This window comes from Oncorhynchus tshawytscha, linkage group LG08 (assembly GCF_018296145.1).
Source record: "Oncorhynchus tshawytscha isolate Ot180627B linkage group LG08, Otsh_v2.0, whole genome shotgun sequence".
Lineage (NCBI taxonomy): Eukaryota > Metazoa > Chordata > Actinopteri > Salmoniformes > Salmonidae > Oncorhynchus > Oncorhynchus tshawytscha.
The window spans coordinates 61065404-61082233 of NC_056436.1; the positions used below are offsets into that span (position 1 = coordinate 61065404).

The 16830-nt window shown below is 44.0% G+C and overlaps 1 protein-coding gene across 6 annotated transcripts in view; it reads left to right on the top strand.

The window, feature by feature from the left end:
* The window catches only part of LOC112256182 (fibroblast growth factor 13), a 182449-nt gene extending 166978 nt beyond the window's left edge, over nt 1-15471 (top strand). For all 6 annotated transcript variants that reach the window (XM_024429234.2, XM_024429235.2, XM_024429233.2 and 3 more), the window contains 2 exons: nt 10156-10354; nt 13619-15471. In XM_024429234.2, coding sequence (XP_024285002.1) covers nt 10156-10354; nt 13619-13755 — 336 coding nt within the window. In that variant the 3' untranslated portion in view covers nt 13756-15471. The remainder of the gene's footprint in view (nt 1-10155; nt 10355-13618) is intronic.
* The last annotated feature ends 1359 nt before the right edge of the window (nt 15472-16830 follow it).

A 16830-nucleotide genomic window follows, 5' to 3' on the forward strand; every position in this document is an offset into this window, starting at 1 on the left:
GAAGGCATTTAGACAGACTTGTTTGGGAGAGAGGATAGTGAGCGGTGGCGGCGCCATAATCTGTGTGAGTCTCCCAGGCTTTGACTGTAAAGACACCAGCACACGGCTCGGCCTTGATTCTATCGGTGCCGTTTCAGTTAGTAGAATATGGGCACTGGGCGCAGACACAGGACTGGCAGCATGGATTTGTGCTCGGGCGTGAAGAGTGGCGCCAATACTCTTACAGAGAAGATCAGATCCATTATGCCTTCATTTCTTGTTCCACTGCCGCGCCTCGGGGGAACATTATTGGGTTTTAATTACAACTGTGCATTCATTTGATTGCAATTTCAAAGTAAATGGTAATTGATTGTGTTTTCTTTCTTGGCACGGCTACAGCAAGGCATTGAATATGCATTACCCTCTATAAAACTCACAGGGCTGTAGCATTGTGTTGTAGTGCTTGCATTGTTTTATGCCTGTGTGTGTGTTGATATCACAGATGGGCTGGGGAAACCTCACACCGCACGTCACACTCAGTGCTTGTGTCAGCCTGTAAACGTCGCCCCCCCCTGCTGAAGCTATTGGGTCGTAAAGTGTTAAGGCGCTATCGCTAAACTGCACTGGGATATCCCTCCACTGCTGTAAATCTGAACCCCCCCCAGGTTCTAGAGAACTGTCTGTGATGCCTGATGAAGAGGAGTATGCGTGTACAGTATGTGTGGCAGGTAGCCTAGTGGTTAAGAGCATTGGGACAGTAACCGATAGGTCGCTGGTTCGAATCCCCGAGCCAACTCGGTGAAACATCTTCCAATGTACCCTTAAGTAAGGCACTTAACCCTAATCACTCTTGGTAAGAGTGTCTGCTAAATGACTCAAATGTAAAAGTCTGTATGTATGTAAGCAGGGTTTATGGTGAAAGACACTGCGGGTGCTGTATACATGTCTGTGGAGAGAGGGTTGACGTGAATCAGGGAGCATAAAGGACACCTCTTAAAGGAATGGGATATGTCCTTTAAAATAGATGGATGTATGAACGGAGAGAGTGATAGATATGATTAAAGGAGGCTGAGAGAGTGCCTGACAAAATGATGAGGTTGAGAGATATATGGGGACAGAGGGGAAGATAGAAGAGCGAGGGGGTGAGCTACCTATTTATCTCCCTCTCTCACACACATAAACAAACACATTACAACAACCATCTCTTGCATGTGTTCCTCTATACATCCTCCCTTGTTCACTCTCTGTCTAACACGTTTACACACACACACACTCAGTTACCGCCGAGGCAGGGGATACCCTATGTGGGAGGGGAGGTACAGTGAGGCAGGGATGGTGACAGGGAGGAGAGGAGAGGGGTGAGACCGTGGGGTTTCCCTATGTTGTAGTCACAATAAAACCAAATAAGATATGGATCATAAAGCTCCCACCAACATGACTCATTGACTGCAGTACACAACACGAGCCCTCCATAGCTACGGTGATAGGGGGCGGTGAGGGGGTGAGAGGGGTACACAGTAAGGGTGTGTGTGTGTACTCTCTCTCACACCCCCTTTTAATCACAGCTTTGACATGTAGCTAAGATTGATTTCCAGCCATGGCAACATGACACACTCCAAACAAATGACTCTTTTATCTTTAATCTCATTGGTCACATTTAGCCTCATTGATTTTCCATGTGATATGGGCTTTAATACTGTAGGTCGTTACAGAATGATATTGTTACTGTGGGCACAATACACTTTAATAATAGCTGCCTATACTAGAAGCATATCTCTCTGCTCTCAGCCCCTTGATGTGTGTGAAGGCTTCCAGCTGTGCAGCATTTCAACAGGGGGACTCATCAGCTCACTGCTGTCCCTCTCTGCATTGTCCTGTGCTCCAAGTAAAGCCATGTATTCTAATGGGATAATTTTAAGTCCGTGTACCCAAATCACCAGTCATAGACAGCCAGGCTTGGGGAGGAGAGGAGGAGGAGGAGAGGAGGGCAGATCATTTCCATGCAGATAGCTTTTTCTCTCCTCTCTCGTTTTTTTCTTTCTATTTAAAATAATGTTCCCTTGCATCAATTTGCCGAGATGTGTTTTGCTCCGTCTAGCTCTGGATAGTCGTGATTAAAATGGTGTTGGCCTTTTTTCACCGCACCGTGGGTTTTACTGAACACTAGCCATTACTATTGACTGAGGAAGAAACTGATGCAGCCACTGGAGTCATGTGGATCCAGCCTCCTCTGTCAGAGACTCTAATAGAATAGGACTCGGGTTTCCCTCCATCTTGGCTCCTCCTTGTGTCAGATTCTTCTGTCTTCCCTAGAATAGAACAGGGGTTTCTGGAAATCCCTTCCATCTTGGCTCTAAAAGTGTCTGTGTCTATCTGAATGTCTCTGTCCTCCATAGACCCAATCTAGTTCAATAAGGCGAGGCTGGCAATCGCTTCCATTTGGCTCTCAATGTGTCTGTGTCTATCTGCATGCGCCTGTCATCCATAGCCATTCACTCCACTCCAGGGTGACTGCAGCGAGCCAAATCCACATAAGCTCATTAATGGAGGTAGAACAGGACTCCTGGCTCAAAAGCTGAGCAGCCCATCGTTTTCCCACCAAGCTGTTAGAGCACGGCACAGGAATGAATACTGCCTCGCCTCTCCGTGCTCGAAACGCTGTTTGCTCGCCATGGTGATCACAGAGAGAGGGAGACGTGGGAGGAAGGGCAGGAGAGCGGGAAGAGAGATTGGGGGAGTGAGTAATGGAGAATGGGGGGACTCGAGAGTAAGGGTTGAAGAGCAATGATGGAGAGAGGAAATCATACAGAAAAATAGAGAACAAGAGCAGATGTATTGCTCTAACTTACTACCTTTAAACTAACTGCTTTCTGCCTCCACACGGCTACACAAATGCCTGGGCTTGGCGGTCAGAGAGAGGCAGGTTGATGCATGGCCAAAGCACAGGGAAATAAAGCGCACAGCATTAGGAGAAAGATCACCATTAATGGCTCTTTAGGCTGTTGACTCTTGTTTTCAGGATGTTGTTGTCCCAGGTTTTAAATGTGTTGCATTTAAACATTCAACCCAGTTGAGTATTTTGGGAAAATAACAGTCCATTTCAGCATCCTCTTCGTTTGCCGCCTCCCCTGCACTGTTTTTGTTGATTTCATTAATGCAATTATAATGAATTACCTTTCACCAGATAGAACTCAAACGAGTTTAATCCGATCCCTCTCTCCTAAAGCAGATTTGCATTTCAGTACGAGGGTTTAATTGGTTTTATCTGACCTTCAAACCAAAGCATTAGCCATGGTCGCGCGCTAATGGAACAGTTATATAAGTGGAAAACCCCATCTCTGAATCTTTTTAAACTGTGAAGAGCATTTTCTGGGAGAATGGTGGAGAACTGTACTCCTTACAGAGGGAAGGAGTCTCAGTTACCCTGCTTCTCAGAAGTCAGAACAGTCAAAGACTTCTTCATCTGTCATTTGGTTCAGACACAGACATTGAGAGACAGTACACCCTGGGGGCTAGCTTGGGCTCTGTCTGTCATCAAAGGCAGAACTGACTGCAGCAGACATGACCCCTCCCCTAACGGTCCTTCATTTCCTTGGCGTCTTGTTAGAGTAGACTGTTGATGACCAGGTTAACGACAACATATATTTAGCAGCCTGCATGCATATACAGATACAACTTGGACACTTTTAAAAAGCACCAGCAAGGGGGGTTATTTTGAGGCCAAAGGGTCAAAAACGTCACGATTTCCAAAACTATTTTTTTTATCCTTCTGAAATTTTAGGACTTTGTCAAGCAACTAGTTACCGACATACACTGAGTATGCCAAACCATAGGAACACCTTCCTAATATTGCGTTGCAAATGACAGTATAGCCACAAACCTAGATGACTGAGTTAGCCGTTTGGATAAGGGGATTGTAAATGACAATTGTTTTTGATTTATTTTACCTTATGATCACTGGAGACAAATGTGAAACCGGTAATATGACAGTAAACTGCAGCACATCACCTTTTCTACTGTGACGTTTAGGAAATGCTGGCCTTACCAATCAATCAAATGTATTTATAAAGCCCTTTTTACATCGGCTGATATCACAAAGTGCTGTACAGAAACACAGCCTAAAACCCCAAACAGCAAGCAATGCAGATGTAGAAGCACGGTGGCTAGGAAAAACTCCCTAGAAAGGCCAAAACCTAGGAAGAAACCTAGAGAGGAACCAGGCTATGAGGGGTTGCCAGTCCTCTTCTGGCTGTGCCGGGTGGAGATTATAACAGTACATGGCCAAGATGTTCAAACGTTCATAGATGACCAGCAGGGTTAAATAATAATAATCACAGTGGTTGTAGAGGGTGCAACAGGTCAGCACCTCAGTAGTAAATGTCAGTTGGAGAGAGTCGAAAACAGCAGGTCCGGACAATGAACAGGTCAGGGTTCCTAAGCCGCAGGCAGAACAGTTGAAACTGGAGCAGCAGCACGACCAGGAGAACTGGGGACAGCAAGGAGTCATCAGGCCAGGTAGTCCTGAGGCAAGGTCCTAGGGCTCAGGTCATCAGAGAGAAGAGAGAGACAGAGAGAGAGAATTAGAGGGAGCATACTTAAATTCACACAGGACACCGGGTAAGACAAGAGAAATGCTCCAGAGGGGTCAGGAGACACTGTGGCCCCGTCCGACCAGGCAGGATATAACCCCACCCACTTTGCCAAAGTCCAGCCCCCACACCACTAGATGGATATCTTCAACCACCAACCTACTACCCTGAGACAAGGCCGAGTATAGCCCACCAACATCTCATCCACGACACGAACACGAGGGGGGTGAAACCTGCAGGGGTGTAATTTGGAGACTCAAGCTTCTGTAGACATGCGCAAATCACAGTATAGCGCCAAACCTACCGAGTTGATTCATGATTTCTAGAAAGTTGAAATGATATGCCCAGCCTTCACTGTATAGCCACCGTTAGTAATACCTGCATGCATTCAGAACTGTCACTTTAGCGTTAGTTTCCTTACATTTTGCATCATTCCATTACATCGTTAGTTTAACTTCCTTACCTCAGTCACATTCGTGTCGTTGTTCTGGAGGATCACTAGCAATAGTGCATCATATTAGGCCAACGTATTACAAGTTGTGCAGTCATTTGTGGCATGTAGCCTTTTTGTATCATTATGGAACGCAGGCCATATGCACAGCCGCAGTTTAAACCCGGAGCCTGGAGCACGGTTCACAATGACTGGTCCGTTGTCATCACAGTTCCATGATTAGTGAGGATTATTAGGACAGATTTATAGGAATACTGTTCAACCCCCTACTCTCACCTTCCAATTTTTCTAGTTTTTAAAATTATTATTCATGAGTACTTTGATAACTTTGATAACCCTTAGTATTTTTAAATCTACCAAATTGGTGCAAAGCTTTTTTACGAATATGCGTGTATTAACATGGCTTTCTTTAATTGATCCCGAGTATTCTGAACTGTTCTTTTATTGTCTGTCGAGAAAATTCCCATTCAATTGAAAAGGTACACCGACTCTAAAGGGATGGCTTTAGATACCTTTACTGAAACCCTACGAGAAAATCTGTCAGCCAGCAAGTGGGAGGGTTTTCAGTGGTTGAATGACATTTATTCATGCGCAAGGGAAGCACGTTTGCAAAGCCCGTTACGCACCTGCAGGCAAGTCTTAACAGTAGTGGTGCATGGGTAAAAATCACTGGGGAAGCCAAGCCAGGGGGAAAAGACATATTACAACCTATGTGTTGTGATAATTACATTGTTTGTTCTATAACCTGTTAGTTCATATGCCTTGTGACTGTGATATATAGGCCTAAAGGCCGAGTCAATAAGAAAACACAGTGGCAGAATAAATTCAACCACACCTTTGGTTCATCACAAAACCGGAGAGCAACTTCTGTTTGGCGAAGTCCACAAAGAATATTACATGTAACAAACAGTTACATGGCCTACAGCATGGTCAACCAAGTTAATGTTTCCCACATTTTCAGACTACTAAACAACTATTGAACCACGGGGAGTTGGACTACTAAACAACTATTGAACCACGGAGAGTTACCACAAGTCGCAAAGAAAACAGGAGCTGCCTCCACTATTCCAGCACCATTTCAACATCATCCAAATTTGTCCTCCCTTGATAAAATGCTATGGGCGGCAACAATGTCATACAAAGGGGCGCTGTTTAACTCGCTCAGATGCTTTCTCTGGTGAGATACATTCAGCCTCTTGCGAGTTGAAGGGAAATTATGAAACACAGAGAGACGAAATAAACATTTTATATGTATTAGTTTATTAATTTAGTCAATTTTGGGGGGAAGCCTGGCTGAATACCAAGTACTGAGAAGTAGGTAGGAAACATTTCCTAAGTATGAATAGGGTCCTTCCAGTGTTCTCCTTCGGTGTCATGGTAGCTTAGCGGTGTGCCAGGGTTGAGCTGACAGGAAGTCTCCATGGAGGTGCCATGTCACCGGCGCTGTCTGACAACAGCAGTGTTCCTGTCACCACGGTCTGGGCCAGGACTGGCTCTGGGAGTGACAGGGACAAGGGAGGATGAGAGATGAGATGAGAATATTTATCTACACTGAAGGTGTTCTCACACTTGGTCCATTTCAGACAATTTGTGAACTCAGTGTGGTTCCCTTAATATTTTGGGTGGAGTGTGAACACTCCAAAGAGCCCTGGAAGCGAACCGAACTGAGACCATTTTGAGAGGTAGTCTCAAAAGGGCAATGTGAACACAAAGCTCTCCACGTTCGCTTGTCATTATTCCCACACCACACAGTAGACTACTGCAACACCATTTCCCCTGCCATAACCCCTCACATTAGGGAGAGAAGATGATGTGCAGGTTCGTGGGAAAAGAATGTGTGCTGTTTATGGATATTGATTAGAGATTGTCAAGGATGCACAGAAATGCAAATATACAGTTTTGTACTGACACAATGTTCAGATTATTTGTTTGCAATATGTTGATCTATAGGCTAAGATAGCTTCATAAGATGTTTATTGATTGTGGGGTTTGAATGGTGTGAGAAGACAACATATTTGGTGAGAATCACAACATAGGGTACAAAATCAAGGTCATTGCTATCCGGGAAGGGATCCTTGTGATGTCCCAACTCTGACATTACACATTGAAGTTGACATTTAAAATGGTAAAGGTAAGGGTTAAGTTTAGGTTAGGGTAAGGGTTAAGGTTAGGAGTCAGGGTAGGGACGTCCCAAGAATTTCAGATAACACTAACCACAAAAATCAATGCTAGCACAACGCTACATCAATGCTGAATGTTGGAAAAAGATCTTGGTTCCTTTCTAAACATAGCAATGTGAACGCAAAGAGGAGTCAGACCACAAAATAGGTGAAGTGAACTGGCAAAAGAGTTGAGTCCTCATTCAAAGTTAGGTGACTACAAAGAGAACGGAGTTGTTCTGTAACTGTAGGTGGACTATACATGTGTAGAGACTCCAGCCCAGAGTGAATGTATGACTACACAAACACGCAGATGTGCGTTTCATCTAGTGTTGCACTCCCTCTTGTTTCTTTTTGAGGAATAATGATGTTGAATGGGAACTCTCCAGAGAGTAGTATTGTGTTGGGAAAGCCTGATGGCTTTATTGATGACTGGGTGACTGATAGTCAGTGTGGTGTAAAATACTTTAAAGTACCACTTAAGTCATTTTTGTTTGAGCATCTGTACTTTACTATGTATATTTGACAACTTTTACTTCACTACATTCCTAAAGAAAAGAATGTACTTTTTTACCTGCTAAGCATTCAAAATGTAACAAGCGTCGTTTTCCCTGACACCCAACACTACTCATTACATTTTGAATGCTTAGCAGGACAGGACAATTGTCTAATTCACACCTTTATCAAGAGAACATCCCTGGTCATCCCTATTGCCTCTGATCTGGCAGACTCACTAAACACAAATGCTTCGTTTGTAACTGATATCTGACTATTGAAGTGTTCCCCTGGCTATCCGTAAATAAATTAAACAAGAAAATTGTGCCATCTGGGTTGCTTAATATACGGGTTATATCTGGGTTGCTTAATATTCGGGTTATATCTGGGTTGCTCTAAGACTACTCAAGTATTTTACTGGGTGACTTTCACTTGAGTCATTTTCTTTGAAGGTTTCTTTAATTTGACTCCACTGATGATAGTTTGTCATGATCACAACATATACGTGGTCCAGGACCCATCATCCATCTTACGACCGACATCCACTGTGGTACAACTGAGCAATACTAGCTTGTCCCAGTCTGAAAAACATGTCAATTCTCTCCTCTCTAAAGCGTTTGCCAAGTTGCTATAGGACTGCCATTATAGTTTAACCCAGTGTAGTAAAATCCTTTTTCCACGTTTTCCTTCCTCCCTGGTGATTACTTGATTGATCACTGTCATTGATTTACCAGAGTCCACATTCCTGTTGTGCGAGGCGGGAGAGAAGCTAGAGTCTCTAGTCAATCTGTGAAGATTAGATTCCGCGATAGAACAGCGAAGGTTATTTCCCATTGAGCCGACATATGCAGCATTTACCGTGAACACAGTCTCCGCTAAAACGGGAACATGGCCTTTAAATTTCAATCACGCTGCAAAGCTGAACTTCAGTAATGCGGATTAAGTAGATCCCTAAGGGTAGCCGATCCTACAACACCCAAGATTTGCCGAACATACAGGTTACTTTCTTTTTTTAATCCTTTTTTTGTGACTTCTAATTGGTAGTTACAGTCTTGTCCCATCGCGACAACTCCCCTACGGACTTGGGCGAGGCGAAGGTCGAGAGCTACGCGTCCTCTGAAACACGTAATGACGCCTCAAGATCTGCCTTAGACCGCTGCTCCACTCAGGAGACAAAACATACAGGTTCTTAAAGTGACAAAATAAAGTCAACCGGTTGCAAGTTATTTTCTCCTTCACCATTAATCAAAACCTCAAGACTTCGGTATTAAGCCGAACCAATGAGCACACAGGAGAGACCAACAATAAATATACTAACAAAAACAGGTTCTGGTGCAGGGTCAAGGGAAGCACTACCTAAACATTAATTCAACTTCAAATGAAGAAAAATCTAATGTTTTCTCTCAACTTAGTCAGCCAGTTACACACTCACAACCAGCCTCATGGAAACGTCTCTCTTACCTGCACCTTCCCCCTCAAACAACAAAGAGATCTTATTTAAAGAAACAGTCAGCCAATGAAATGACAGGCTCAATCAATCAATTAGGCAGAAGCGCGCATGATAAGCAATGTCGGCTCAAGAAGAGTGAGAAACCAGCATAACTTCCAACCAAGTCTCAGATTTGAATACCCCAGGTTTAGTTTATTGGTGGTTCTGCCACTGTAGACTGAATGCATAGATGGTTCCCAGGCAGAAAGCAGTTGCAAGGTAATTAGGAGACGACAGAGAAAGCAGGAAGAACTGTGCATTAGTACGGTAGTATAACAGCGGTTGTGTCAACAGATAATTCCATCTCCCTATATTATAGAAAACTACAATAGAGACGAGTTTGCAAAATGGAGTGCAATACACACAGGCACGTGTGCTTGTGAGGACGCACAAACACACACATGCATATATATATATATATATATATACACAGACCATCTGAACCTGTTGATTCCCACTGCTAGGAGAGGGAAATAGTTTGGTGAAGGATTGACTAATACATAGTAATCATGTCTTCTATTACAAAGCCTCTGCAGAGGGAACATCCTCCAACAAATGTAATTATTAATTGTACAATATATTATTAAAACTGCAGAGTAAAATTATAATTAACGTTTAATCTTATGTTTAATTAATGGTAATTTGTATCTATGGCTTAAAGCTATTAATTATTTGCAATGATGAACATAGAAGCTTTTGAAAATACTGTGGTAATTTGGTAAGCATTGAGAGCTCTATGTCTTGAATCAGATGCTGTATAAGGATTGTTCAACCCTTGAGTGTGTGTATATGTGTGTACTCTCTGAGCAAGGGTGTGTGTTTGAGTCTTGCCTTCACCTCCTCTTCTTAAGTAATGGTGCTTCATATCTCAGTGCCTCTCATTTACTAAAAATCAAGATATGAGAAGGACTCTTAAAACCTCCTTCATCAGTGTCCCGCCCCTCTCCAAGGCTCATCATGTCTTCTCCCTCTCCCCCCTCTCTCTCTCCTCAGGAACACTTTACCCCGGAGTGTAAGTTCAAAGAGTCGGTGTTTGAGAACTACTACGTGACCTACTCCTCCATGATCTACAGACAGCAGCAGTCTGGTAGGGGCTGGTACCTTGGTCTGAATAAAGAGGGGGAGATAATGAAAGGAAACCATGTGAAGAAGAACAAGCCAGCAGGCCACTTCCTTCCCAAGCCTTTGAAAGGTGAGTCTGTCCATCTTTTTAGCTATACGGTGCTTATACGGTGCTTGGCTCCATTTTGAAGACAATGGAGAAAAATAGGGAAAGGTTTCTTAGGAAACTTTACTTAAAAAAATATGTTTCTTGATTATTCTCCCAAGGCCATTACATTGCAAATGAACGTTTATTGGTGATTCACTATAGCCTGGAGCACTGAGCTTTGGCAGCGGTTATTTGTATGAATGGGAGACTTTCCCCCCCAAAAACACAAGGCTTCTCTTTGATTAAATGTCCCTGTTCCCTTTACCTATTCTCAATGTGGGTTGTATCTCCCTACTGCCTAGAGAAAGGCTGCTCTCAGCTACCCTGCCGCTGGGTGTTCTGCTCGGAGGCAATGGTGTGTGGGCGGGGCTATTGAGCGCTTCCCAAAAGCGATTCATACTTCACTGGAGCCAGACAGTGGAAAAGGCATTGGCAATGTCCATGGCAAAATGCTGCAGGAATGATACAGTTCTGCCTGTTTTGAACAGTGACAGCTAGGCTTTTTAACGCTAATGTCTTGGCCAACCAGGCCAGGTGCCTCATGGAAGGAGAGGGAAAGAGGGGGTATGATTGGGTGCTGGATAGATGGATCTGTTCATGTTAAAAAGGCCAAACCTCTTTCATCTAGATCAACACACAGGCTTACCTGAACGAGAAAACAGAGCGCGAGAAAGCATCAGTACTCCACTTCCACAAGATGAAAGGATGAGCTTTCAGATGAAAATTCCTCCTCAAAGTAAAAGAACCACTAGCGACCCAAATTACTCAACCGACGAGAAATGAGCACCGAGCGGCTAGCAATTTCTGTAAAAAATCTAATCAGACGATCAGTCATTCGGTCATTTGGATCTGTCAGTTCCAAGCTCCTTTTATGGTTACAATTTACAGACTAAAGAGACTGTATCACAAATACATTGTTATCCCGTTCATGTCCGTTCTGAAAATCATGGTTAAAAAAGTAAAATAAGTTGTAGTGCCTAGATGAGGGCAGGAGGGCATTGGAGAGTGATGCACTGGGCATTGAATCCCTTTCAACCCCTTTTTCACAAGGGCAGAAAGGCACAGCAAACAGGCAGCTGTAATGACGATGATGCTTTCTCTCCCAGGTTGGCTGGTCTGCTCTCATCCACTGACCAATCGACCAGTAGCTCATTAAAAATCCACATCTCTGCTCACTGAGATCACTCTGTTGCATTTAACAGCCCGACCAGTGTGCCGAGAGAGATGGATGGGTATAAAGAGAGAGGTATGAAGGGTGAGGGAAAGAGGTATGGAGGGTGAGGGAAAGAGGTATGAAGGGTGAGGGAAAGAGGTATGAAGGGAGAGAGGTATGAAGGGAGAGAGGTATGAAGGGAGAGAGGTATGAAGGGAGAGAGGTATGAAGGGTGAGGGAAAGAGGTATGAAGGGTGAGGGAGAGAGGTATGAAGGGTGAGGTGGAGAGGTATGAAGGGTGAGGGAGAGAGGTATGAAGGGTGAGGGAGAGAGGTATGAAGGGTGAGGGAGAGAGGTATGAAGGGTGAGGGAGAGAGGTATGAAGGGTGAGGGAGAGAGGTATGAAGGGTGAGGGAGAGAGGTATGAAGGGTGAGGGAGAGAGGTATGAAGGGTGAGGGAGAGAGGTATGAAGGGTGAGAGAGAGCGAGAGATAGAGAGAGATATGAAGGGTGAGAGTGTGTGAGAGAGATATGAAGGGTGAGAGAGCGAGAGAGAGAGAGGTATGAAGGGTGAGGGAGAATGACAATGAATAGGAGTTGTTGTGCATGGTTGTTTTAAAATATAGTTTTATGTCAATAAACCGCAAATGGCTAAATAATGTCATCATAATAAAGGAAATAGGGGAGCTCGCTTTCATCCCCAGAAAATGTTAAACATACAATACATTGCTTTCATTCCGAAACTACAAATCAGGCCAAAAAGGCACATTTCTCTCAGAACCCAAATGCCAGATCTAGTTCTTCAATAGGGGATGCTGAGAGAGAATAAAGAGAGAGAGAGAGAGAGAGAATAAAGGGAGACAGGATAGAGAGAGACAGAATAGAGAGACAGAATAGAGAGACAGAATAGAGAGAGAGAATAGAGAGAGAGAATAAAGAGAGACAGGATAGAGAGAGACAGAATAGAGAGGGAGACAGGATAGAGAGAGACAGGATAGAGAGAGAGAATAGAGGGAGAGAGAATAAAGAGAGACAGGATAGAGAGAGACAGAATAGAGAGGGAGAGAGAATAAAGAGAGACAGGATAGAGAGAGAGAGAATAAAGAGAGGGAGAGAGAATAAAGAGAGGGAGAGAGAATAAAGAAGGGGAGAGAAAGAAAAAAGCATTTGTTCCAGCAGCCCATAAAGATCCAGAGGCAGCAGCAATACCAGCCGACCAATTAAGGAGCCGTCTCTGCATTTCAACCATCTCCACCAGCCGCTCCTCGCTCCCCCTCTCTCGCTCTGGTTCCAGTCCACGAATCTCAGCCCACGGCCTTTAATTTTACCCATCTGTGTGTGTGTGTGTGTGTGTGTGTGTTAAGGTGCTAGGTCAAAGAGGGAGAGATACAGTAGAGCGAGAGATGGAGGGATAATTGGAGGAAAGTAAAAGCGTATATGAACTAAGGAAGGATGACATAGAGGTCAGGGTCCATCTCACCGCTGGGCCGGTCATCCTTCCTGATTATAGTTCCTTAATGCCGTGGATAATAAGCCCAGCATCGATTTCACACAGCTTCCCACTTAAGTCCACTATTGATTGACTTGTTGCTTTGTGTGTAGCCTGCTGTTAAAACCAAAAAAGCAAGGCAATGTCAAGCCCCAGGAGGGCCGTGCATTAAAACACTGGCTGTTTTCGGAGTGGCTCCTAAAGACCAAAGAGATCAGAACCTCTAAGGTGACTGGTGTTTCTTCTGAAAGGCTTCCGCGGTGCAGACAACACTGCTTTAACTTTTACAGGCTCCTGAATAACTCATGTAAGGCAGTGTCTATAAGTACTTTCTGCCCTCTAAAAATAACTTGTCCTAATATTTCTTCGGTGCTTATGGCAGGGGTGTACATTCTGTTATGAGCGTCAGTGACAGGATCCGAGGGAGTTGAGCAATAGAAGAGAATAGAATACAACTTGGTCCGACCAAAGAGGAGAACGTGAATCTCCAGATGGACAATACAATTATATTCCAGTGTATTCTTTTGTATTCTATTCTACTGCTCACCTCCATCTATACTATCAGCCATGTGTCTTACCATTCTCCTGTCTGTCTGTCCCACAGTGGCCATGTACAGGGAACCCTCCCTCCATGACCTGACAGAGTTCTCGCGCTCCGGCAGCGGCACGCCCACCAAGTCCCGGAGCGCCTCGGCCGTGCTCAACGGAGGCAAGACGGTGAGCCAGAACGAATCCACGTAGCCGGGTGGTGGCATGAAAGGCCGGGGCGGACACCTTACCTCCAGAAGAGCGTGACTTCCAAGCAGACTTCTCTCTCCAAAACCGTTGTCGGTCCAGGACAACTTTACGACTACTAAACACCACCACCAATCAATCGCCACACTCAATTAGGTTCCATTCAAACTATCTTTCTTTATCTTTCAACAGCCAACCAAATTACACCATGGACTTTGTTTGCAAAACGCTAGGCTATTTTGAAACGCCATTTGAGAACACAATTTTCTGTTGGCGACTCTCTGGTGGTAATGACTGTGTACCAGTTAGCTAATCTTTTAACGTTTCTTACTTCCTGCAGATAACGACTTCTTTTACTTATAGGTCCTGATCATATAGACACCTACCCGGTCATATCCTACCCGGCAGGCAGGTAGGTAGAGAGGCAGGCAGGCGGTCAGGGCAACCGGTGAGGGGCTGCAGTGGGTATAGAAGTGGCCTGTTTCTGTGTGTCATCCATGATGCTTCTGTGAATACGAAGCCGTTCCCCCATGAGGGAGTGCAGCCCTAGCGAAGCTGCAACCGCAGCCAGATATAACAGTAGCTCTCCTGCATAAAACAAAAATAAAGGGAAAAGCGTGTGGCACTCTGAGCGACGACACCATAGCTTGCAACTTTGCTTGCTAATTTTCCAAATTAGCGGAGAGCTTTTTATTTTTGATTGTTTTCTCCCTCTTGTTCTCTCGCCCTCCTCAGTATTTGTGTTTTTGTAGCCGTCTCCACAGTTAAAGGGGTTCCAGCACACCAAAGACAGAGCTGAAAGACTGTCCCTTTAAGCAGTCAAGCCAAGCCAGTATACAGGCGCAGCTGGAGGTGTTGAGTTATTTTTAAAATTGTACATTTTTGATGAGAGAAAGAAAGAAAAGTGAACAAAGAGAATGAGGAAGAAAAGAAGCAGAAAGGCTTGTCAATGTTCTAGAAAGTGTTTTTTGCTGAAGGGAAAGAGACTATATATTGTTGGGGAGCTCTAGGGTTGAGTTGAGGTATGAATCGACTGTATAATGTCCTTTTGTTTCTGTTGTGTTACATTGTATTCTGTCTTCAGTCCCCATGTTCTGTTCTCCAGTCCAGTGCTTGTGTCATGCCTTGCCCCCTCCCCTTTTGTTGGCTCTTATTGGCTGATTCAGTTCACCATATAAGGATATGGTGATGGCCCCCACCCAGGACTTGTTTCGTGTTTGAGTAACTTATCGTAGTGACAATTTTCTAAATACATTTAAAAAATACTGTGGAATTTTAGGTGGCTTAAACATTTTATAGGATATGTCATGTTTGTAAAAGTAAAAAAACAAACAAAAAAACGTCCCTTTCTTGCACAAAAACACGGTTGTGTTCAAAGACGACCCTTTTTGTGGGCTAATTACTCTAAGTTTCCCTTCGGCTACATACCTTGTTCATATGGAACATGCTACTGGGAAGCGTGTTTTTTATTTTTTTCGTTTCCTTCGTTTTTTTTAGGTGAACCTCTGTTGCATGGGAGACAGTGGGGAACTCTGGACTACAGAGCTATAGTGCATGATGTAGGCTATGTGTATTAACCCCGTGTTGGATCATGTGTTCCGAACTACCAGGATACAACTGAAAAACAACCAGTTCAGCCTGCTACCTTCCAAGTTGTTTATTATTTGTTGTCTGCACAAAATGCACTGAATAAAATGTTTATATTAAGATATACTTTTAAAACGTGTCTTCCCCTTTCTTTTCGCACTGACGTCCTCCACACACTTCTCTCTATTCTGTTCACAGCAGATCCAATGCATCATTTCCACTAAACATTTTTGTAAAGTTGAAGTGCATCCCACATTGTACAAAGTATCATACCAGTACATTGAATGTGATACTATACCAGTGAATAAGAAGATGAAAAATCGGCACAGTTCAATGTAGATCAATGATGCAGACAGGCGTTGTAATGTTGTATGGCTGATATGTAGCTAGGCAGGGCTGGAGTACGGTAACCTAACCCTGCTGGCCCTGAGGAGTTAATGATCTGAGCAGAAGAAAGCCAGGCCATGTCCTCCTCCTATCCTCTTATCCTATTGGCCTCTGGACACAGATGAATCACCCGAAGCCACACACACACACAACCAGGATTGGGCTTTAATTGCCTGCAGAGTCAAGGCTCCAGTACAGGCTTATATAGCACTAGCTTCACCAGCCTACAGCCAGGGCCCATTCTATGTAATGAATCAATATCTCCAATGGACATCTGGAGCTGAGGATATTTCCTGGAATAGCAAATGTTATAGAAACACTGATCCAAGGTCAGTTTACAATTTTAGACCCCAATGGGTAAAGCTACACTATGCAGAAATCCATCCGCCATTTCCTGGTTGCTAAAATTCTATTAGTTTGCCTAATTTCAGTTTGTGACAAAACAAGCAAGTATAGTGCATAGCTGTGGGGTTAAATGCTGGGTTTTTTTCTTCACAAAAGTAGTGCACTGGGTCTTTAATTAGTCCTGTATTAGCTGACTGATATAGCAGTCTGTAGCGCGGCTGTTTGAAGCTTGTGTACAAAACGGAAACTAAAAGAAGCAAAAACTAAACTTAAGAATGGGAAGCAGAGAAATAGCGCACATAGAACAGATTTAACACGTCTTAGACTTGCTTTCAATGAGAATGTCAGATCTAGAATAGATAGATCCATTTTCTATGTGAATTTGGTCAGGTTGCCCAAAAGGTTACATATTGCGGCTTCAAGGTTAGGATATGAGAGGCAATGTCTACTCAGAACTCATAGCACAAGACAGCAGAATCCTGAGCCATCAGTATGTTTTCTGCTCTAAACGAGGAGCCTTACACGCAGGGCACACAGAAGCCTTGATGTAATTAGCCCCGGCAGAGGGTCCACTCCCATTGGATGGGGAAATGTCTGGCCTGCCTGGTGGAACACTCCAGTTAGGTAATATGTTTTGCATCCATGCTTGTCTGTGGAACGTAATGCGGCGCTAATGCTAATTGGGAGGCTAAAGCTTACCAGCTGAAACAGTTTTTATGACGAAATGTTATGACGTTTTTGTTCGGTTTGGTCTTCAGCAGG